This window comes from Castanea sativa, chromosome 5 (genome assembly GCF_040712315.1).
Source record: "Castanea sativa cultivar Marrone di Chiusa Pesio chromosome 5, ASM4071231v1".
NCBI lineage: Eukaryota > Viridiplantae > Streptophyta > Magnoliopsida > Fagales > Fagaceae > Castanea > Castanea sativa.
Genome location: NC_134017.1, coordinates 36,838,706 through 36,862,119, shown reverse-complemented (window position 1 = coordinate 36,862,119; position 23,414 = coordinate 36,838,706). Strand labels below are relative to the sequence as shown.

Below are 23,414 nucleotides of genomic sequence, written 5' to 3'. Positions count from 1 at the left end.
TGATGATGATGAAGATGACGATGACGATGATGATGATGAAGACTATGTTGATGAGACTACTGCCATTAATGGTGAAGATTTTGTCGATAAAGATGATTGAATGAAGGGACTTTGGGGACCTTGAGAGGGACATTGATGACAATGAGACATTGGACAGTAATGAACCCGATGCTAACAATGTTATTAGTGTCCAAAACATTATGAACACAATCCCTACCTACGCACCTCTTGCCTTGTCATTTTCTGCAAATACTTGGGAAAATATGGTTGATCCTTCACATTTTGAGATACCATTTATGTCTACTTGGAGACAAGAGATGAATTTGTGCAAAGGGTTGACTTTTGCCAATAAAGTGGAGGTGTAGCGCGCATTAAGAACTTGTGCCCTCAAGGAAAACAAACATTTTATGATCACTTGGTCAACGAAGAAAAACTTACTGTGAAATGCGTGGATGAGTCATGCAAGTGGTATGTCTGTGCAGTCATGAATCCCAATCTCCATGGACTATGGATGGTCATCGTGTATACAGGTCCTCACACGTGTATACCGATTGGGGTGCAAAATGATGGTAGAATGATGACTTGTAATTTTATTGCATCAGACATCCTTAAGAAGATAAGTGAGGATCACACTACCCCAATTAGGCATCTTATAGATATGATAGAGATGAAATATGAGGGTCATAAGCCTTCTTACTACAAGGTATGGGATGCAAAACAAAAGACGATTGCTACAATGTTTGGGAATTGGGAAGAGTCTTACCAAAAGTTGCTAATGGCATATAATGATCAGGATCCAACTACTCAAGTGTTCTTTCATACCACAGACACCGATGAAGATGACACCGTAATGTTGCATTATGTGTTTTGGTCTTTCAGTCCGTGCATTGATGGATTCAACTATTGCAAGCCAGTGATCAGTATTGATGGGACCCATCAGTATGGTAAATACCAGGGAAAGTTGTTGGTCACAATGGCAACCGATGCTAACAACAAGGTATTCCCTTTCACCTTTGCTATTGTGGATTGTGAGTCAGGGTCCAGTTGGGGGTGGTTTTTACAATGCCTCAGAGATACGATTGGCCACGTGATACCTAACGAAGGCATTTGCATAATTTCTAATCGACATCTCGGTATCAAAAATGCCATTGCAAAGTGGCCTAGAGGGGATGATGGAAGAACACGGGTATTTCATAGATATTGCCTTCGACATGTTGCTAGCAACTTCAACACATTTTTAGAACTCGACTCTAAAGTCAACGGCATTGAAAGCGGGATATGCTACTCAGGTAGTTAAATTTGATACCATAATGGAGTCCATTAAGCAGGTGGAAATTAAGGCCATTAGGAATAAGAAGAAGGTGACGGGGAAGGATGGCAAGGAAAAGAATCAAGATTATCTTCCATACACATACCTAATGAGAGAGTCTGTGGATATGTGGACCCAGTCACATGATGGTGGGAGACATTTTGGGGCAATTATAACCAATATATCAGAGTGATTGAAAGGTGCACGAGGCCTTCCTATTGCCGCAATGGTTGAGTTCACTTGATCTAAACTTGTTCAATATTTCCACCACCAGCACAAGGTGTGTACTCATGAAATTGCGAACAGTAAGAAATGAAGTACATATGCCTTCTCCACGTGGTCGAAAAATAGGAGTAAATTTGAGAAGCACTATCTCAAGGAATTTAGCAATGAACATATAGTATATCAGATAGTTACTTCATTCAACATGTGTAGCACAGGAGGGGGAAACCACAGTTATGAAGTTCGGTTACTGGAAAGAACATGCAGTTGTGGGAAATGGAAAAACATAAGGATCCCGTATTCACATGCAATTAGAGTATTTGACTATCTAAATATTGATTCGACCACATATATTCACCCATGTTATAGTTTGGCCTATGCCCTTAAAACTTACTCACATGCAATTGCGGTTCCTAAGTCACCGTCATTATGGAGGGATCCCACAGGGCCAAAGTGGTTGCCTAATCCAAAATTGTTGCAGGCCAAAGGTTGGCCAGTGAAGTCAAGAATAAGGAATGAGATGGATGGAGTGAGGAATAAGGATTGACAACCGGGATGGCGGAGGGAGGACGCAGATTTGATAGAGAGTCAACCCAAGCAGACATGTGCATTATGTCATGCTTTCGAGCACAACCGCAGAACATGTCCGCAGTCCCGTGGTGCTTCCACAAGCGGTCATGTTCCAAACTAGGTAGGTGACAGATGGCAAAAATTTTTGGATTAGGTTGTTCATTCTATGTTTACCTAATGTTTACTGTCTTGTCTCCTAAAGTGATTAGTTTACATTTTTCAAGCATGCTTCCATGGATGACGTTTTTGTAGTGCGGACCACCAATCTTAGGAAAAGTGACTATGTTGTATCAGCACAATTAATGTTTTGGTTTTGTTGAATGTACTTGTAATTCTCTATCCAATGTACCTCTATGAAGATTGTGATTTGAGTAGTATGGTTAGAACTGTAAATTAAGCGTGGTTGGACATGTTTAGAATGTCAATATATTGAGAATGACTTTTGTTGTGATTTAAGTGCATTTACATTGTAAAACTATGGTTATGCAAAGAGCGTAACAATTTCTATAGTTTGGTGCTTATTGAGAACGCCTTTTGATGTAATTTAAGTGCATTTACATTCTCAACTTCTCCACCTCTCAATGAGTATTTGTGGATTACATTCTCAGCTTCTCTATCTCTGTTTCTCAGCTGGTGTGTGCACACATTTCAGTTTTGGTTTGCTGCATGTTTAGGGGGGAAAAAATTCCCAGTGAAACTTGAGTTTCATAGACTCGAGTTCCACTAGTCTAAATGCTCTAAAAACAGAGCATTGCTCTCTGCTTGAAACAGAGCATGCTTCAAGGAAAAAAATTTGAAAATTTTGCCTATTGAAACTTGAGTTTCAAAGACTCGAGTTCTACTTAGCATTTATTTCCTAGTGAAACTTGAGTTTCATAGACTCGAGTTCCACTAGTCTAAACACTCTAAAAAACAGAGCATTGCTCTCTGCCTGAAACAAAGCATGCTTCTGGGAAATAATAAAAATGCCAAGTAAAACTCGAGTTTCTAAGACTCAAGTTTTACTCAGCATGTTTCCTATGGTCCAATATGTCTAATTCGGTCCACTTTGGCCCTTTAGGTCCATTCAGTTTAATTTGGTCCCATTCGGTCCATTAAATCTACTTTGGTCCCATTTGGTCGACTTTGGTCAGCTTTGGTCTTATTCAGTCATTCGGTTCTAGTTGGTCCAATCTGGTCCATTCAGACCACTTTCGTCCATTTTGATCAATTTCGATCCATCTTTGTGCACTTACATATATAATGGGAAACAACAGGTTTAGGTTAAAAGCCCTTATTTTAAATCTAAATTTATTAAAAATATACTCGAGTTTCAAAGGCTTGAGTTCCTTTCACATTTTTTTTAAAAATGTCACTTTTTTTTTTCTTTTAGACATATGAGCCTTTTTTTTTTCTTGAAATTGAGCTAAAAATTAAAGGTCCCACTATTTACTCACAAAACTTTCTATCTAATTATTGCATGTGGCTCTGCCATTGTGTTTCGAAAATAAAAATAAAACACCTTGGGAAATATGGGTTGCTTAGAAAAGAAGGTAGTGAATTGAGCTACAAACATTTTTGAGAAATTTTGTAAAACGAAATAGATTTCATAAGTTGAATGTCATACAGGATTACCCTTTGAATACACAGATATGCAACCCATCCGCACTCACGTGAATACATAGATATGCATACCCTTTGCAATGCACCATTTTCAAGGATGCAGAGCATCCGTGAGAAGTTTATGCATCAATTTTTGGGGTTAGCTGTCCACCATTGCTACACTGATGTTTGCAGTGCTACATGTGCTGCTCAATAGCTCGGCACTGTTGAACCCTATCCAGTCATATCATCCACACTAAGTACATATACACAGATATGCATCCTTTTGCAATGCACTATTTTCAAGGATGTAGAGGACCCTTGAAAAGTTTATGATGCATTTAACACAACTCAGTATTGTCTCGTCAAGCATTGTCAAATGAAGCACAGGCATCCTGAATACTTTTCACGTGAATGGGGCAGGAGTGCTGAATAGTCATGGTAGTACACTGCAACTACTGCCCACAACAAGAGAATCTCACTGTGACATTGGGAACATTTGAACAAAAAATTCATATCGTGGTTTTCCAGCCTGTATTGACATGACAAGCTCGAATATGTTAAATTTTAATGCTTGAATACACAGTGAAATGAGGTTATAAATGCACCACAATAATGATCTTATTCCTACACCACTAACTTCATAGGTTGACTAAGCTATGAGTCGCAACGCCTCAACATCATCTCGTACACATAGAAACAAGTTTCGATCTATTTTAACAAATGGATTGTCACAAGTTCCAGCAGATCAACAACTACAAACATACACAGACCACTATAAAGGGAAATGGGTTGGAAAGAAGAGAGATTTCGTTAATATGCCAATATACACGTACGGGAGTCTTGGAAGCATCGGGCACATCATGGTCAACAAACCTACAAAACTAATTACAGATACTAGCGCAATGGAGTTCACCGTAGCAGAACCATCATGGTCAACCCTATACGAGAAGAGGTGTGAGTTGGAGGTGTATTATCGATGGCACGGGTTACAAGTTCGTAAGGCACGCTCAGCCAAGTTACCTAGAGATGAACCTGCCAACATAGTTGCTCGCCTTGAACGAGAGAACAATCAAATGCAAAGGCGACTAGACCGTTTTCATGCAATCCAAAAAGCTAGGAAGCATCTAAAGGGGAAGGCGCAAGAGTGAGCCATGAAGTCTATTAATGAAATTACTACGTTAAATGATGAATGTGATATTTCAAACTTCTCAAATTCAAGCAATGATGATTTCCAAAAATTTCTACCTACGAACATTCGACATTGTTGTTAAAGTCCACACGTTGTGTGCAATTTTTAAATGTTGTTGTTAATGACTGACAAATCATGTCACCGTACATTCACTTGTTGCAAATCTAAAGATGAATTGCACACAACTTGTGGCTAAGTTTATATGAAATTAGTTGCTCATTTTTTCCTTGCTATTCTTTTTTGGTATAGAATGATAAGGTGCAATTGTATTAGTGTTTGCAAGAATTATAAGTACTTGGTGAAAATTATGGTCTAAACTCACATAATATACACATCTAATTCAACAAGTTAATCCCACATCCGCTAGGAAGGGAATAGTCAAAATCAAAGCTCCAAGAGCTCTCTTGTTTGTCTAATCCCTTGATGAAGGAAAGCACTTCCATACTTTTTCCGTAACATACGGCATAAAAGGATGAAGCAATCGTAGCCCATTGTCAATCATAACCAAAGTGTGTTTCGAGCAAAACTCTTGTCAGTCTCAATAAAAACAGCATACAGTTGCTTGGATCACTCCCAACAAAGAAAGGCTTAATTGCTTGAAATCAATTGATCACACAGTTAGCAAGTCATCTAGATTTACATTTGTGGGCAGAACATAATCATCCCCTAATTTACCCTCCTCTAGCCTCTTATGAAGACCTTCCAAGGATATCCCACTTATTACTTCAAGCGGATCAATGACATTTCCCAAGGACCTAGACATCTTGCGCCCATGTGCAACTGTGTGCAGTGAAAAATTGCCTTGACACCCCCATCATGCTCATTCATATTGCAAACATGGCTTGCTTTGTGTACATGAGTTTGACATCAGTTTTAAGTTTAGTTTTTAACTTTTAACTTTTATATACAACTTTTTAAAACTTCATTTTTGTTTCCCCTTTTAAAACTTTGTACTACTTTTTAAAGCTTCACATTAAATGTGTACTTGGCTTGCTTTGCTTTTCTCTCATTTTTTTGACTTCGTAGCTAGCTGCATTGAGTTTAAATTTAACCCAGCACTTCATTTAGGGAGGTGAACAAGTGGTTTATGAAGGGCCTTTATTGCTTAGATTATGTGACTAAAATCATACAACTTTGTTCATTTGGCATTGGTGGGAAGAAAACACTATCAAAAATAGGAACAAACAAAAAAAACTTATTTCTTAATGTGCCATATAGTAAAATAGAATCCTATTGTTATCTAGTATAAACTACAATTCAGGATTAGGAAGTGCACAAAAGTGGTTTTCTGGTTCTACAAAAACCTAGTCGATGGAGTACAAAAGAGGCAGCTACATTACATATCTTCAGGCCTAACATCCCACCTAGTCTTGCGCTTTCTTCACCCATCCATTCGAAGAAGAAACCTTGCTATGTCTTTTGGAAATGGTGCTTTTGTTCCATGCACAGGACCCTGCTCTTCGTTGTTGCTGATCCACCCATAGCAAGGTCTACGTGGACAGGCTGGGAGAGTATCCACCCGCTGTGGGGTGTGCAAACCAGGAGGAGGGCAAGTAAGACTATTCCCAAGGTGTTTACCACCACCAGAGTCCCTTATTCCTCCCTCCAGCAGTGAGGATTGTTCCAATACAATGAAAGTTAAGATTGTTCCACTGTATTGGAACAATCCTCACTGGAGAAGGGAGAAATAAGGGACTCTTGTGGCGGTAAACACCTTAGGAATAGTCTTACTTGCCCTCCTCCTGGTTTGCACACCCCACAGCGGGTGGATACTCTCCCAGCCTGTCCACGTAGACCTTGCTATGGGTGGATCAGCAGCAACGAAGAGCAGGATCCTAATAAGTTACTGATAACATACGAGAGTGACACATTCTCATATCCATTGAATTCAACATTTTGGGCAAAACCAAGTCCTATCAGTAGCAACTATCTTCACCTTTTTTTGTAATATCAAGTCCACTTGATATAAGTGGTTTATTTGCATTGTCAATAAACTGTCCTTCACAAAGTGCACCTTCTTTTCTTTCTTTCTTTCTTTTTCTCTCAGATAAAAAAATGTAAACATTTTCCCACTTTTCTATTTAAATAGGTATCTGCATATTTACTCACCATACTGGTACACTTTGACATATTCCATGGGAACACCTACAATGAATGTCCGTGTACTTATAGTACTAAATGGATACAACTAGCTAACTGCTGCTAGTGGTCCAAAACTCTAGCAACAAGCAACTACCTATTATTCATTCAAAACAAGGAACTACCTAATAACATAATTCGAACAATCAATGGTAACTCAATATCTCTGTAAGAATAGCAATATCAAAGATGTTAGAACCGCCTCCCAGCTGTGGGCACATAAGCATTAAAGTCTGTAACTGACTCTTATCACATCATTTGCTAATGAAGATCAGCTGATTGCTGAGCCAGCTCAACCATCATGGCCTCATCAAAGAATTTGTTAATGCTCACATCCTCACTCATTCCCTGCCAAATTCAAGACAAACTCAAACATTATTACAGCTTAAATGCAATTTTCTAGTTCTACATTACTGTTGAAATTGCATGATTGATAAAATATCTACAATAAATTTGCATGACTTTGCAGCATCCACCTTGAGATCTTTCTCAGATTGTGTTGTAAATGGAGAAAAATCATGGCAGAAAGATAAATGATAAATGACAGCTCACACTGCATATCAATCATGCTACACTACTTAAAAACAATATCACATCCAAGCCTTTTGTGTGTGTGTCTATATATAAGGCTTGTTAAGTTACAGTCACTGGGTCTTGAAGCCACAACTTCAAAGCACACCCATGAATCTATAATGTAAAATTATAGAAGGAAAGGATGTTTTGGAGCAGTTTTTAAATAGTAACTCTAGAACATATTAAAGCAAGCACAATGCACTTCAAAGCACTACTGAGTGTTTAAAGAGTTTAAAGGAGTCAGTGACTGAGAGAGTGAGAGAGAGACTTCAGCTCTGCTCTTTGTTGTATGTGTCTGAATGAGAGAGAGAGGGTGGGAGGGAGAACAGCTTACCTTTCTATGCCTCGTCTTCACCATAAATTCACGAGCAAGATGCTGAATTGGAGCCGGTTCAAGTGGCCGCAGAACAATACTCTTGTCAAGAGGGTCCCCAGGAACAATAGCCCAATGATCAAACATTGAGAGGCAAAATGCTTGTCCTTGAGTATGGTAGCTCAAGTCTGTCTCAAAACCGAATGATTCTATGACAGGTAAAAATGCCTAAAAATCCAATAGGGCTAAAATTAGGAACATAAAAGTTCAAGCATACATGTGTATTCAAATTGAAATCAACAATGCACCACACAAACCAACAATCCCAAAAAAAATTTCCATTGGTCATACAAGTATTTCCTAGAGGATCTTTATGTGGACAGAGTTTAGTCACAAAACCTTAACAATATAAGCTGGGGTCCTTGGTTGAGGAACATCAGCTGTTACATGTCCATGCCTACGAGATAAGACCGTATAGATTGCAGAGACACAATCGATTGGTGTTTGTATCTGAAACAACAGCATCAAAAATTTAGTTGTAGCTCAAAGTTCATGTCTTGACATAAGTCATAACTCAAATAATAGTTGTTTCTCAAAATCTCCATCATAATACAACCTCATGAACGAAAAGCATTTACTTCAACTTATAAATATAACTTGAAAAGTTTCCACATGTTTAAGTTCAGTATCATTGAAAATTTTTCATTAAGCTCTATAGATGGGAACTGAAAGAAACAACTAAATGGATATCTTCCTAAAAAATGCAATCTCATCTTGATGTGATATTAGTAGCAAGCATTTACCTCCACATAATACATTGGTTCCATAAGCCTACGGGTTGCCATAAGGAAAGCTGAGTAGGCCACACGACAAGCGGTAGGAATGATTTGACCAGATCCCCGATGCAGTGGCTCAGGTGCAATCCTGGCATCAACTATTTTGAACTTAACATTCCCGATGGGTTCATCACAGAGGGGTCCTTCTCGAGCACCCCATTGAAATCTGTCCAAAATAAATAAAATTATTAATGTTGAGGTAAAGGAGACCACGAAAAAAGAAGAAGACATCATTTAATTTACCCCTGAACAATGGAATCTTTGACAGCATTCAGCAAGTTCTTGTCAACTTCACCTGAGAGCGTGTCATCTAGTAGAATGTTAGGCCCCTGCATATGTGGCATTTTGTCAAACAAGAGCATAGAAACTCAAGTATGGCACGAAATACAAGTCTCGAATATCTTATAAAAATAATCATAAACTTAAAAAATAAATAAACAAATGCACACATCCTCAAGCACACTATACCTGCTTATCAGGGCCAAATGCACATATGGACCGTGATGCAAGCACATCCCACCCATAACTCTTCTCAAATGGAAAATCTGTGCCCTTAATTTAACAACAGGAGCTTTTCCTATGTCCTCTAGTTAATAAATATCATGCCAATATTTCACGGCAACTGCATGCTGAAGGTATGCAAAACTACTATTTTGCAGCATCCCTCAGTGAGGACTTCTACGTCAATATCAGACCTCCACATCCTAATGTAACCCATACTAGTTTTTAAAAAAGAAAAATAGATCTTATGCCAATCGTAAAAAATTGCAGCAAATTTTGACAAGATATGATAGACCCTTTACTAAAATGCATTCACTAATAAATTTTTCTAAAATATTAACAAAAAAAAAAACAAGGAAATAATTACAAAATGCTTTTTATTCCCACTGCCATCAATTTGCTAAGCTGCATTTTCGTAATAAAAATACAACCAAAACGTCATCCTGCAACGAACATATAAACGGTTAAGCAAATACTTGAATTGCTTGTGAAACAAAAAACAAGCATAAACTTGGAAAATGTTATATATGTTTCAAATGACAATTAGGAAAAAAACAACAGTGTATCAACCTATCAAAACTAACAAGGCCTCTCATCCGTAAAATAGTAAATTGACTAATAATCATGACCTCATCATAGACTTAAAACCACTTTAAGAGTGATAATAAAGAAAACTATAAACTTAAAACTCTTCTTCAATAAAAGGATAAATCAACATTACATTTTGCAGATAACTAATTTGTTTTCTATTGCTAAGAAAGGTAAGAGGACACTCAACAGATATTAATAGAAATAAAAATAAAAAATAAAAAATAGACAACAGTAGACATAATCAAGAAGCACGCAAACTACTATCATCTTAAAAAAATAGAAGTGAAGAATTAAAAGCCTGATACCACGCGTAAAACCAACCACAAACATGACCAGCTTTTTTTATTAGTACAAATAAGAACAGCTATTTGACTGACAAAAAGGAATATAGATCACAAAGATGAGTGCATACATTCAGATAGGTGAATGCCTCAGCAAAGAATCTACAATCCCGTCAGCCTTAGTGGAGTTCTGCAACCCCAAAAAAAATCAATTGAAGTATAAAGCTAAATGTATAAGCTTTAGGACCAAAGTGCATAAATGCAACTCCAGAAAACTTCGGCAAATAATAAAAATTTAACAAAGCATATATGGAGGACAGGAAGTTTGTTAACAATCAACAGCCTATTTATGCCACTGTCAGAAGGGTAACTACAGGTTTTGCTTCACACATTCCTATTTTCACCTTAAGAGATAGGAACGAATCGGAAAATTTGTTGTAATTCAATTGACCTCTCTCATTCCTACATACACCAAACCATCTACCTCACTAGATCACTCTCACTGGACAGTAGGACACAAAGATATCAAGAACACAAAGTACAGCCCACAGCTCAACAATGGCAGAAACCATACATTCAATCACACCATACATTCAATCATATATGGTTTGACCAAAAACACATGTCACACTCAAGTGCATGAAAGGACCCAGATCTCACAAAAAATAACACTTCCAAACCACTTTCAGAACTTCAAGAAGTGGCCAAGTGAGCAAAATGGCGAACGATTTTTACTCAAACTAGTAAGGGTGGAAGAATTTTGGAGGGTGGCAGGGAAGATTTCATGGGAAGGTACCTGACCATAAAGAGCTTGAAGAAACCAACTTTCCAGACGCAAAACAAATTCTATACCTACAATAATCATAATAAAATGACATCAAAACTAAAACGTTGTTATTGAAAAAGGATTTTACTAGGCTGAAAACAAAACTACAGGAACTTTTGATGAGAAAATTTAAAACAACCAGGAGTCAAAACCAAGCGGAAGATAGAAAACCTAGGAGTCAGGAGTCAAAAATTCAAAGAAATTTTTTCTTAAACTTGTAATAACTCCCAAACAAGTATAACACTGTGCTTATATAGACTATGATTTTAACCCTAAGAAACATAGAACAGGAAACTCAAGGAGAATCAAAATCAAAACAATAAAACATTGCTAACATTCTCCCCTCATATCTCTCTAATGTTGCTCATTTGCAACAAAATTTATATTCTAACAGGACAACACAATAAGTGATAGAATAAAACCTTACCCCACCCCCACCCCCCCTAAAAAAAAGGAAACGCAGTAGTTTGGTGAGAAGAAATCAATGTCGAGAAGGAAATTTCAAGCACTAACAAAACACAGGTACCAAGAACCCATAAAACAAATAATGGGAATCACATAAAAGGTATTAGCATGCTTGCGAAACCCATGTTGAACTTCTATCAGAGGACAAGCCAAAACATATATATTTAGATTTCTAATCCAAAAGCACTAATTCGTTGCTTGCCTATCCAATGAACAGAACATGAACACTTCTGTAAAAATATAAAATTCACAAATTGACTACTACAAAAAGCTGCAAGCTATAAAATTATTGCCTTTTCAGTAGCATTTGGGATTGATATATTACTTGATTTTTCTGTTTCTTCACTGCCAAATTGATCTACTTTATTCTTAGCCATCATTATCCCATTGTCACTAAAGAATTCCTCTGGAGAACATATTACTTTGCTATCCTTCAAAATCCTAACGTTGCTTTTGGTTCTTCTCCGTGGGGTCTGCTGTTGAAACTGTTTGTGTAGATGGGGCTGTTGCTCAGGAACCAACATTCTGCACAGACTGCAACTGTTGTTGAGGGCCAATCTGATCATTGAACATCTGTGGCTCCAACTTTACAATGCGCACACCCCCTAACCCACCTTGAATCAACTGGAATTGCTGCGTTGCTGTTGCTGTTGCTGTTACAGTTGATGTGGCTGTGGTTGGCTGAACAGAACAGATGACTGTTGCATTGAGCTATGGTGGAACTTCTGTGACTCAAATTTCTTAACTTGAGATTGCTGTTGATCTGTCATGGTTGTTCATAAGCGAATTGTATTCTCTATCAGAGGAATCAGTTCGGCAGCAATCTTTCGGTATGTGTTTAAAGGTCTCCAGATCAGATTCATGATTCACAGAAACTCCAAAATCTTGCAAATAAAGTCTTCTTCCAATTTGAAGTTCTATGGAGCCAATAAAACGAAAACAGAAGCTGCACACTAAACAGTCGATCTGCAATGTGAAAAGAAAAATAGGAAATGTGTTAACTTTCAGGGGGAAAAAAGTTAAACAAAAATTAGTAAATGAGAATAATATATAAAAAACCTTGTTTGAACAATGTTGTATTACCACGGCATGTGCAAGCTTATCTATTATTTGCACCAAGTAGCACATTAGAGATACCATGTCAATCACCTGCAAACAGAACGTACGTCTTCAACAATAATGAAATATGAATAGAATGAACTTATTGCTAAAAAATGTGTATAATCCCCTTGCTCACAACATACATCATTATCACCTAATTGGCATAAAATGATAATAATTGGTAGACTAACCAATGTTGCGTTTTTTAACCCTCGTGTAATGTTTGGGCAGGGGAGGAGGCTGTGGGGCATCATCCTTAGGCTCATCATCGTGCTGCAAAGACATTAGATGCATACAATCAATATTTGATGTAATGATAAGAATAAAGTGAACTACAAAATATATCATTACATTGTAATTAATGTTATCATACCATAGAGCAGCCTTTATGTCCTATTTTGTGTCCACCTGTCCCACAAGTGGGTGCTCTTCTAGCGCGCTGCGGTCTACCTCGTGGGGGTGAGGGCTGATGAGGGGGATGCTCGTCTGCTCCGTCAGTAGCTGGCTGTAGAGTGTCAATCCCAACCGGAGGTCCTAGAGGGTTAGATGAGGATGAGGTAGGTGGGTCTATGGGCATAGTGGGTGCATTGGAGCTAGTGGGTGGGTATGAGGGTGTCTCGGGGTGTATAGGAGGGGTCAAATGAAAATCAATACCGAGATCAAAACTGGGCTGCGAAGGTGGGGTGGGTGAAGGGACCTCGGGCCGAGGAGATGCATCTACCATGGGTGGAGGGACCTCAAGCTGAAGAGATGCGTGTGGGATGGGTGCAGGTATCTCAGGACTAGTTACAACCCGAGGGGTTGTTGCACGCCGACCATGGCCTTTAGCTGCACTTGTGCTTGGGCTTGTTGTAGCAAGCCGACCACGACCCCTAGATGCACTTGTGCTTGGGCTTGCAGTAGCATGTCGACCACAGGTCGATGTACTTCGAGGTGTTGCGCTTGTGCTTGAGGTTGCAGTAGTTGTTGATTCAGTCTCATGCCCATTGTTTGCCTGCCTATCTGCTGCAAGACCACCACCAAGCCCAGCCACATTATTTAGGACACGTCGGACATGGTTGTGTGCTCGGCTGCCTACAGTAAGCATCTCCAACAGCGCTAAATGGCTTTCAATTTGAAACGGAGAAAGAACCAGCACAATCAAATTTGAGACATTTATGTATCAATTATAGAATGGATAATACAGTACTTATTAATCTACTCAAATACTCAACTAAGAACTAAAAGTTTTATTAGAATACTATATGTAACAGAAAGTCTTTTTAATTGGAGGTCAGTCAGATCAAACCAGATTTGCTGAAAAAAGAAATCAATTGATTCTACATTCCTACATGTACTGAAGAAAAAACAAAGCAGGCAATAAAATCTAATTAGAACACATTACCATTATATCTAATTTAGTGTTGTTGCGGTCGACATACTTTTGAGTGACCGGATGGTACCAGCGGTAATAGGGATGATCGCGAGGCATCTCACCAGTCGGAGGAGGTGCATGGCAAAGTCGTTGTTGTCTCATATCCCATGTAAGGATATACGGTCCATGCTCCTCCCTCCAATTCTTTTCCACCTTCCCACGCAAGTCTATTCTATGTAGTCTATCATCGTACACAACATGGTCGAACTGCTCTTGCGCCAACCCAAACTGTCGAAGGACATGGTCTGGGAGGTGTGTCTCTACTATGCAAAAACACACGAGTGGGACCCTTGCCGTCCACGTATCCCTCCCTACAACGCAGAAGTCAGGAAGGTGGCCGAAGTTTGCCTCATATGGTTGCCACATAATCTACAATAGAAACAAAAAACAATTATCATAACATCTCAAAATGTGAAACAAAGGAGAATACATAGATAAAGGGAAAAACAAAAATTAAAATAGAAGATATGTTAAAGCAATGATTTTAACCTTCTTAAGGAAAATTAACATAACTTCCATCGAATATTATTACCTGGTCCAACTGCATTCTAACTAATTGCTCGCGATAATGGATCAACACTGTGCTGGATGGCCTACTCTTCAGGCTTGGCACCAGCACCCACCTACAATTACGAGCGAATAACATAAGATAAGATATTACCACTTAGTTGCTAAGAAGAGTACATTGCATAACACACTAAATATCAGGAAAATACTTACTTAAATGCAAGTGAAGCTTTTGGCCATGGGCCATAATCGCAACCAGGTGGGGGCTTTATCCTCGAGCACAAGAATGGCAACCTCGCCCATGCCCAATACTAGACCAATTGCAATGCCCCACCAATCTGCGATGCCTCTTTCTCGCTTGCCCGGCACAACTCTCTATACAACCATGCCAGGCAACCACTACCCCAACTATACTTTGGCGGATCATGAAGGTTCCGCAAGAACTCCAAGAACATCAGATGCACCCTATCTCCCGACTTGTCCATGAAAATCTTATCCCTTAGTAGTGCTAAAATATAGCACCAGGCATACTGATGTACTTGCTCCTCCGTTGCATCATGAGGCAATGGCTCTGCAATGCGCTCAACAAGGCGGCTGATGAGAATTCTTTGCTCCACCAAAGTTTTGTTGTCATTCTCCGGAACTCCAAAACCAAACAACTCCACGCACAGTTGCCTCCAATCCCCATCCACCACAACAGTCGACCCAACCAAGACCTCACCGTCTATAGGAAGTCCAAAAATGACCTCCACATCTTCTAGGGTGATTGACATCTCACCATGTGGAAGATGGAACGTATGAGTCTCCAATTGCCATCGCTCAACTAGGGCCGATATTAGGCAATGATCTATCTCTCTAGAAGGGGCCCTAAACAATCCTTCTAGCCTTAAACAATCCTTCTTGCATCGTTATGTTTGCCATCTCCTTAGCGCGACCATGGCATGTAAGTGGGCCCGAATCCTACAAAATGGATAAAAATTATAGCGGTCGTCAGAACTAGATATACAACTTTGAAAGAACTTGCTAAAAGTCAAAGACAACGTAAAAATTAAAGCGATTGTTAGAACTAGATATTTCACCTTGCCATTTCGATGATTTCGTTGTCGTGTCAACAATGAAGGATCTTCTGGACCAGGGCGCACAATCTCTGGCTCCTCATCAATCCCAGGCTCTATACTACAAAGAGTGCAACAATATTTCGAATTAATAGTGTGGGGGCAAATAACTTGTTGTCATTATGTAACACTAGTCATAGACTGAAAAATAATTAAAAAAAGAAACAAAACTTGGCTTTAGGGATCAGGACAAATCCTGTATATGTACATATACTGTACATATATAAGAGTACAGCATAACTTTGGAGGAGAGCACTATTGATTGTAATTAATACGTTGTCATGAAAATACCCAACTTCCTTTTCTTTCTTAAAACACTTACCCTTATTATTACTAATTTCCGCTTGACTTCAACCCCCCACCCTAAAAAAAAAAAGATTTAAGGCCAGCATAATTGGTGTTTCCAAACTAATTCACAGGAAATTAAAGAGAGGCAAAATAATATATATAAAAAGTGAAATTAAATGGCATCAATAAAACAAAACATCTAAGCATAACTATTTTTGTCACGCCCCAAACCCCAAAGGGTCCAAAGCGTGAGAAAGACATCTCCAGTACTTGTAAATTTTTACTTTTTGACAATTCAATCCACATAAATCCTATCAAGTACCAACTTCAAGAATTATCATAATAATTCCATTTAATATACTCCCAAGTAAGTTAGAGCTCTAAGCATTAATTACAAGGACCATTGGCCACAGAAGAATAGAGGTCTGAATAATAATTACATATCAACAGCTTGTCCCATTAGTGGGAATATAGTCACAACCACTATAATATACAAAAAAATGAGTCAAGCATATCCTAAGATGTACAACATCAAATAACTCCATTACAAAAGTTCAGCCTCCATCAGTAGTTAGTCTAACTACTATTAGCCACCAAAAAGCTGTCTCAAAATATTGTTGCCTACTTTGAAAAGTTTATAAAAATAATGGGATGAGACAGGGCCCAGTAAGTAACATAATTAATAGGGGTGTGGGAAATGCAAGTTTCTATCTTCAATAATAATAATATGACAAGAATGATTAAATAATGAAATACAAAATTTCTCTAAGTAACTACCTTGAAACAATATACTATAATATGTGAGCATCAACAATATAATTTCCAAAGCCATAATATCTAACATAAGATAAATTATCACAATAATATACACACTACCACATAGACCGGTCAGGGGATCCACCTATTCACAACTAACATGATATTGTTCTCTCTGGTATGCAGACTCTTGGCCCCATGGACAGTAGCCTCACCCATACCCTCAAGGTTTTTCTTTCCCCCCATGGGCAGCAGAGAGAGCGTGTCAAATAGGCCCTCTCTTGCATGTGGTCTCTTGGCCCCATGGACAACAGCCTCACTCACACACAATCAAGGAACCTCTTCCCCCCATGGGCAGCAGGGAAGAACGCATCATCCAAAGTGAAAGGACACTGACCTGGATTTGATTCCGTTGACACAAAGACTACGAAAACCAAATCGGGTGATCACCAGGAAATCACTCATGGCATGGTATTAAAACCACATAAAGCTCACAGTATACATTTCCTTTCAAATACAGTTTATATCCAAGTAATTTCAGAAAAACCTTAAATAATCTAATTTCCACAAAGTTGGTAAGGTTTTCAACTTCATTCTTGTCAAAAGATTTTATATCAATTTCCCAATAACAAGACAAGATAAGCATCTTTAGATTTTCTAATAAACCATAAAGTTCATAATTTCCTTATCAAAGATTAAATAAAAGATGCTCATATTTTTCATGTCCACAATTCATGCATTTCCCCAAATGCAATACCAAATATGATGCATTTTTAGATATATAATAATATGTAATAGGGTCACAACACAACAATTTTAAGAAAACATATATCCATGTATAATTTTCCAAAATGTGTTTGACCCAAAAACATCATTTATGAAATATGATTATTTTCCAAAAATATCCCATTAAGAAGCTACTTACCTCGCAACCATAAAAGCCTAACTCTCCAAGCTCCAAGGAGATTAGCTAGAACCTAAACAATATCAAGTAAATCTATCACAATAAGTATAGAGCTTGAAATTGTATCTAGCCACAATTTAGGATTTGCCAAATAAACACTTAATTAGGCAAGCCTAGTATTTAACCTCATCAATAATAATATATACCATTTCCAAAGTTTCTCAACAAATTGATTCACAAGGCATTAACTCCAATTTATAAAGTTAATCCATTTCATATCATCTCCAACATTATGACTAGCTTTCATAAGATTTACACTACATCATTAAGAGACCCATGAAAGCAAAAATCAAAATATCCTCTAAGACAAGAAATTTAGAACTTCAACTAACTCCAAATAAACTCAATGGCAATGGAAAAATTAAATTTACCAACCATCATACATTATAACTTAAAACCCCTAAATTTTTCCACCATACATAAACCTTAAATAGCCATTTTTAGCACAAAATATATATACCCACTCACCAAAAAATTCCACCAATATAAAACCCCTACATAAAAACACATAAATATCACTTCCAATGTCATAAATCACATGGGTATCATTATCAAAGCTTAGATAAAAAATATCCTCAAGTAAAAGTGTAAAACCCACCAAAAAGATTAGAAATTTTTACCTCAAATAAAATGATGAAGATGTTTATGGGTTCCTAAGTATTTTTCTGGTGATCTTGCCGGAAAAATGATGGTGAGATGGTATGGTTTGGAGAGGAGGCCAGCGGGTGGGTGTGTTTAAGTGTAGAGATAAGAAAGAAAGTGAAAGAAAGAAAAGAGAGAGTCCGGCCAAAAGAGAGAAGAGAGGGATGGGTGAAAAGGAGTGGTGGAGAATGATGGGTAGTGGGGTTAGGTGGGGGGGGGGGGGCACATGTGGTCCACACAAAAAATAAAAAGCTGACTTACTTTTTTTTTTTTATATATATCTGAGTGGGACATAACAATTTTATTGGGACTAAAAAAAAATTACGCAAATCATGCTAAGGAAGGAAAGATAACAAAATAGTTTCCAAGTAAGAGTATAAACAGTTCATCTTCAATTCCTAATCACCCAAAGCAAGCAATACTTGCTGGAGACCCGCTTTCTCAATGAACATGGCCCTATGAGAATGTATTTCAATAAGAAGATAGGAATATATGGCAATAGAAGATTTAAGAGGTACAAGCAAAATCTTTATCATAAACATATAATAGTTGACAGTAAACAAAAAGAGAAACTATTTAATAAATAATACAAGGAGAGCATGCAGAACATTTAGTATGAGTGTGAAAACATGAAGCTAAAAGAGGTTACCAAAAAATTTCCAACAAAGAAAAATTTGAGCACATCTATCTATACGTTGTAAATCATAAGTGGCAAGAAACATGAACTTGGTTTGATAAATAAGCTTGCTCAAAGTAGATAACCAATACTGACCACCTCTTTCATTATATAAGTAATAAATTATTATATTGAAGAAAATTTGAAATGAGGACAAAATATTTTAAGTATACAATGCTATGTAGTCAACTATTGCCTTCATATAATCAATAGTAACCACAACCTAGATGAATTTTTTTTTTTTTTTTTTTAAAGATAAAGCCACTTAAGTAAGTCAATCAATTAGAAATAAAAAAAGTTAATAGAACAGTTCCATATCAAACAGTATATATTCATACCTAATGTATTATATGATCAATGCCAAGTATATAGAAAGAACAAAATGAAAATCCATGAAATACATTGGTGGGTTTATTTATTTATTTTTACCATCAAGCATCTAAAGATTTACAATTAACCGAGGAAACTTTTCAAGAATAAGAGGAGAAAACATATTCAGTGGGAATTGTGATGGGAAATTATTATCTTAAAACTAGTATCAACTATATTGCTTATGAACCCATGATCAATGTCCATTTGCCAATGAGCTCTAGCTCAAACAGCACCTCATCTTGTAAGAGCGAGGTGGAAGGTGAGGTTAGGGATTCAATATCCACCAGCCACCAATTTATTACCAATAAAAATAAATAAATCAATGTCCTTTTGAACTTAATTAGTATTTGTTGAAAAAAATACTAAAACCAGTAGATGTAACTTTGACAAATACATAGCTTAGGAACCTGTAAGTGCACAATTGCACCTGGACCCAAGAACAGTTATGGGCTCAGGCCCAATGAGCCTTAAACAATGAAAATTTGTAGAGAGTGGGCTTGAAACCCAGGTTAGAAGTGAGTGAAGATTAAATGACAAACTAAAGATTGCCAGTATTAGGAAACAGCAAAGAGTAATGTAAATAGGTCCCCTCGGACGTAAGCCGAGAGCTGTTCTTATATTATCTCTCTCTCTTTGTCTTTTTTTCTTTTTAGGTTACAAAAAGTTCCGTCGTCATTTCTGTTCTAGGTCTTTCCTTAAATACTCTTCTTCTTAATACTTTATACACGTGTTGCCCCCAACTCCTCCCTTAGTATAGATATTTCTTTTCTTAGTGCCTTTGAACAGTAACTAGAAGTTTCCCTTCCACTGTTTAAGTGTCACCTCCCCATTAATGCGGCCAGGGTGGTAGGTGCAGGGTCTTTAATGTGGAGGTAGCAGCCTTTGTCTTTGACATTTCTTCAACACTCGGTGCTTCGGGGCATTCAAGGGTTCACCCCTTTTAACCATTGGTCTTGACCGTGTCATTCCCTAACCCGTACCATGAAGTCCCGGGTTCTTCGGTGTCGATCCGAGGGTAAGTTCACCCTCGGCTGGGTCCTCGGATCCTCGGCGCATGGGCCGACCCATAGTATTAACAATTTCCAAACCCAGGGTCAGGTCGGCCCTCCTTAACACGGCCCAAAAGGCCCATGTTCCCATCAGGATCTTTTTACCCCCCACAATAGCCCCTCAAAACTCTAATTTTCAACGTCCGAGGAGAAAAATAGGGTTTTGATCCGACGAGAACCTGCTCTACACACTTTATAAGTGATGGCACGTGTGGAAATCGTTTTGCGTCCCAGAGATGACACTTGGCGGTTTTATTTTCGAAAACGCGCGCATTTATTACTGTAAGTTACTCTTTGTCTCCCACGTTCAACGGTGAGATGGGCATCCAACGGTTCTCATTACTCCACGAAATTTTAGGCGGGACAGACATAATTTTGAGGCCGCCTTTTCGCACGTCGTGACGCTTCGGGAACCCGCGCCTTCATTTAATTCCTCAGGGGTAATCCCATCAAGACATCGCCCATCATACCTTACTCGCGTAAAACCGTGGAGATTTGCACATCTTGAACCTTGTAAGTTCTTGCTCCTATTCTAAACCTTTTCTCCTCAATATTTGTCCTCGGCTACCAATACAAACACTCTCCCTTTTAAAGTTTAGTCTATCGTCTCTCTGTAATGGGAAAATTCAAGTGTCTCGTTGATACCGCCGCTGGGATGGAAGGCTTTAGAGCCAAATACCATATTCCCGCCGACGTAGGGTTAGAATACCGCCGGCAACGGCCGTGGCCGGTTCTAGGAAAGAGGGAGAGGTTATCATCCCTATGATAGCCTTCATAGAGAGTGGGATGACCCTTCCAATGAAACCCGTAATGAGGGAGTATCTTCGCAACCACAGTTGTGTCCCGACCAATGCCTTCCAAACTTTTTTAGAGTTCTAGGTAGTGTAGATGCTCTAAACGAGCAGATGGGTTTAAACCTCACATGGCACGATGTCGTGTTCCTATATGAGTCCCACAAACTTTCTAAAGTAGGTTATTATATGAAATCTCGGTCTAGCACCGTTAGGCTAATCTCCGTCTGCCCAAATCAAACAAAGGCATGAAGGACGACTACTTGATCGTGTCCGGGACCTGGCACGATGGCTTTCACTGCCCAGTTCAGTGGGGGGATCCAGGTGCGACGCCGTAGGATTAATCTCCCCACAACACAACTTCTCCTAACACACACACGTAAATGCGTATTTGTATTTACTTAAACTTGTTATATATTTGTGTGAATCTAATCATGTTTGTTTGTTTTGACGTCTTTTTTGCAGATAAGCAGCACGTGCGTCCTCGCCTGAGTCACTGTAACGTTGCCGATTTAAACCGGGTACTTCGCTCCGAGGTGTTCGTTAGCGAAGACTTACAACTCCGGGCGGCTCACCTCATTCTCGGATACACTCCCCTTTCCAAAGACTTCCAAGAGATAGAGGACGCCATTATTGCGGGCGACCGAAGACGGAAGAGGATCAACGTAGCTCGGCGCCATTTTTTGGACGACCGTGACCTCCCGACGCTCCTAACACCGTTCGTACAACCGGGCGATAGCAGCAGTCCCCCTTACCGTGCATGCACAAACAGCTGTCATTCCGGAAGAGCAGTGTCTTCTTCACACACCCTTGACGACGAGATAGATCAATTCCATCTCGAAGACACCGAGAGACCTCACGGGAACCGGTTTGTAGTGCTTTCCGACGAGGAAGAAGAAGCAACCGAGGCCTCCGGAATTGCGGGGTTTGTAGTTGCCCTTCCCGAGGACGAATCCGTAGAAGACATGGGACGAATGGAGGGTCTTCTCACTAATAGGGCTGCCAAAGTTGCGAGAGAAGAAGAAAAAGGGGACGTCCCAAGTTCTCCCAGCTTTTACCTCCTCCTCCTCCTCCTCTCGAGCCCAAACCGCTAGCCGAGGATCCCAAGAAGAAGAGGAAGGGGGATGATGAGGGGACGACTAATAAAGAGCCCAAGAAACCACGCCAACAACTCCCCGGCCCATCGCCAGGCCGGATAAGGGCAAGGGTAGATCCCGTTCGCCTGAACTCGGGAAATCGAGATGAGGCCGTAGTGCACCGAGCACCGGCCACCCGGTCCCCCGATCTAAGGCCGGACGGCGCTCCTATCTCCCGCCGGTCCGGTATAAGGGCAGCTCAACAAGGCCACGCCCACCACCCGGCCGAGGTCCTAGAACGCCCTCTTCGCCGCCCAAGGACATGGAGACCTTGGAAAAGATGGGCCAACCACAACTATTCCTCTCTCTAAAAAGAGACTTAGCGCTGGTAAGTGTTTCTCCCTTCAACAATATTTATAAGTAAATTAGTTTTTGTTATTCCTAACTCCATCATGCTTTTTTACAGGCTATTCAGGAGGTCTTTGTAGCTGAAAAGTTTATTGAAGATGCTCGGAAAGTAGCCAGGGCTGAGCTCGAAGTTAGGGTGGAGACTGAGAAGACCTTAGGTACAGCCCTTGCCGAGAACGAGAAGCTGACCTTGGAGGTAGTAGAGCTGAGGAGAGAGAAGAATGGGGTCGAGTCAAACTTGAAGACCATGGAGACCCGTATAGAAGGACAGCCGCAAACTCCTTAAGGAAAGAAATGAAGAGCTCTCCCAAGCTCAAAGGGAGTGCTCGGATCCGAAGAAACAATCGGCTTCGATGAAGGAAGAAGCCAGCTCCTTCCAACTCTCTCTTCAAGCTGCCAAGCGTGCAAGTTTTGACGAAGGGGTAGCGACCACCGAGGAACAGCTGACAGAGGAATTCGCGGCTTTATGCCGCGAATACTGTCAAAAAGTATGGGGGGAAGCTTTAAACGTGGCAGGAGTTCCCCAGTCTTCGGATTTGAGGAAGTTCGAGAACGTTAGGCTTCCCCTAGAAATACAGAGATTGAAGAGGCTCCCGCCGCTACTCCTACCCCCGAGACAACTCTTCCCGTTCTACCTCCGATGGTCCCACAACAGATTCTCGATCCTACGTAACCTTTTGGTTCCAATAAAGAAAAGGAAGGAGGAGTAGATGCAGAGAAGGACTTGAACCAGATAGTGGAACCCAACGTCCTTCCAACAAAGACAGCGGATAAAGGAAAGCAGGTTATGACTCCTTTTGAGCTGGAGTTGAGAAAGACCGAGGGCACTAGTACCTCTCAAAGAAGATCCTCCTCC

At 39.5% G+C, this 23,414-nt stretch overlaps 2 protein-coding genes across 11 annotated transcripts; one reads left to right on the top strand and one right to left on the bottom strand.

Annotated features, from left to right (window-relative positions):
- The first annotated feature begins 484 nt into the window (after positions 1 to 484).
- Positions 485 to 1,502, top strand: LOC142635132 (uncharacterized). The gene is made up of 2 exons (XM_075809343.1): positions 485 to 1,186; positions 1,290 to 1,502. Exons 1-2 carry the CDS (start codon positions 485 to 487, stop codon positions 1,500 to 1,502), a joined length of 915 nt encoding a protein of 304 aa, XP_075665458.1.
- Positions 1,503 to 6,947: 5,445 nt separating this feature from the next.
- LOC142636795 (110 kDa U5 small nuclear ribonucleoprotein component CLO-like) lies at positions 6,948 to 18,296 on the bottom strand. 10 transcript variants are annotated; one of them, XR_012844389.1, is made up of 11 exons: positions 18,165 to 18,296; positions 17,506 to 17,557; positions 15,859 to 15,899; positions 15,501 to 15,597; positions 14,635 to 15,381; positions 14,447 to 14,537; positions 13,922 to 14,283; positions 12,874 to 13,606; positions 12,692 to 12,773; positions 12,483 to 12,548; positions 11,963 to 12,365 (listed from the first exon to the last, which is right to left on the bottom strand). XR_012844389.1 is itself a non-coding variant. In XM_075811092.1 (8 exons), exons 2-8 carry the CDS (start codon positions 11,963 to 11,965, stop codon positions 7,275 to 7,277), a joined length of 987 nt encoding a protein of 328 aa, XP_075667207.1. In that variant the 5' UTR covers positions 11,966 to 12,365; positions 12,483 to 12,549; the 3' UTR covers positions 6,948 to 7,274. The 10 variants fall into 10 exon arrangements, 2 of the variants coding, with proteins under 2 accessions (XP_075667207.1, XP_075667208.1); XR_012844392.1 differs by lacking the exon at positions 15,859 to 15,899 and having other exon boundaries at positions 12,459 to 12,548; XR_012844388.1 differs by lacking the exon at positions 15,859 to 15,899.
- Between the last annotated feature and the right edge of the window lie 5,118 nt (positions 18,297 to 23,414).

Coding starts and splice junctions, on each gene's coding strand:
- LOC142635132 (XM_075809343.1), top strand. CDS start 485: ATGAATCCCAATCTCCATGGACTATGGATGGTCATCGTGTATACAGGT. Junction 1,187..1,289: donor GGGATGATGGAAGAACACGG/GTATTTCATAGA, acceptor TATGCTACTCAG/GTAGTTAAATTTGATACCAT.
- LOC142636795 (XM_075811092.1), bottom strand. CDS start 11,965: ATGATCAGATTGGCCCTCAACAACAGTTGCAGTCTGTGCAGAATGTTG. Junction 9,065..10,904: donor TTCAAGCTCTTTATGGTCAG/GTACCTTCCCAT, acceptor CCACATATGCAG/GGGCCTAACATTCTACTAGA. Junction 8,128..8,298: donor CCCCAGCTTATATTGTTAAG/GTTTTGTGACTA, acceptor TTGGATTTTTAG/GCATTTTTACCTGTCATAGA.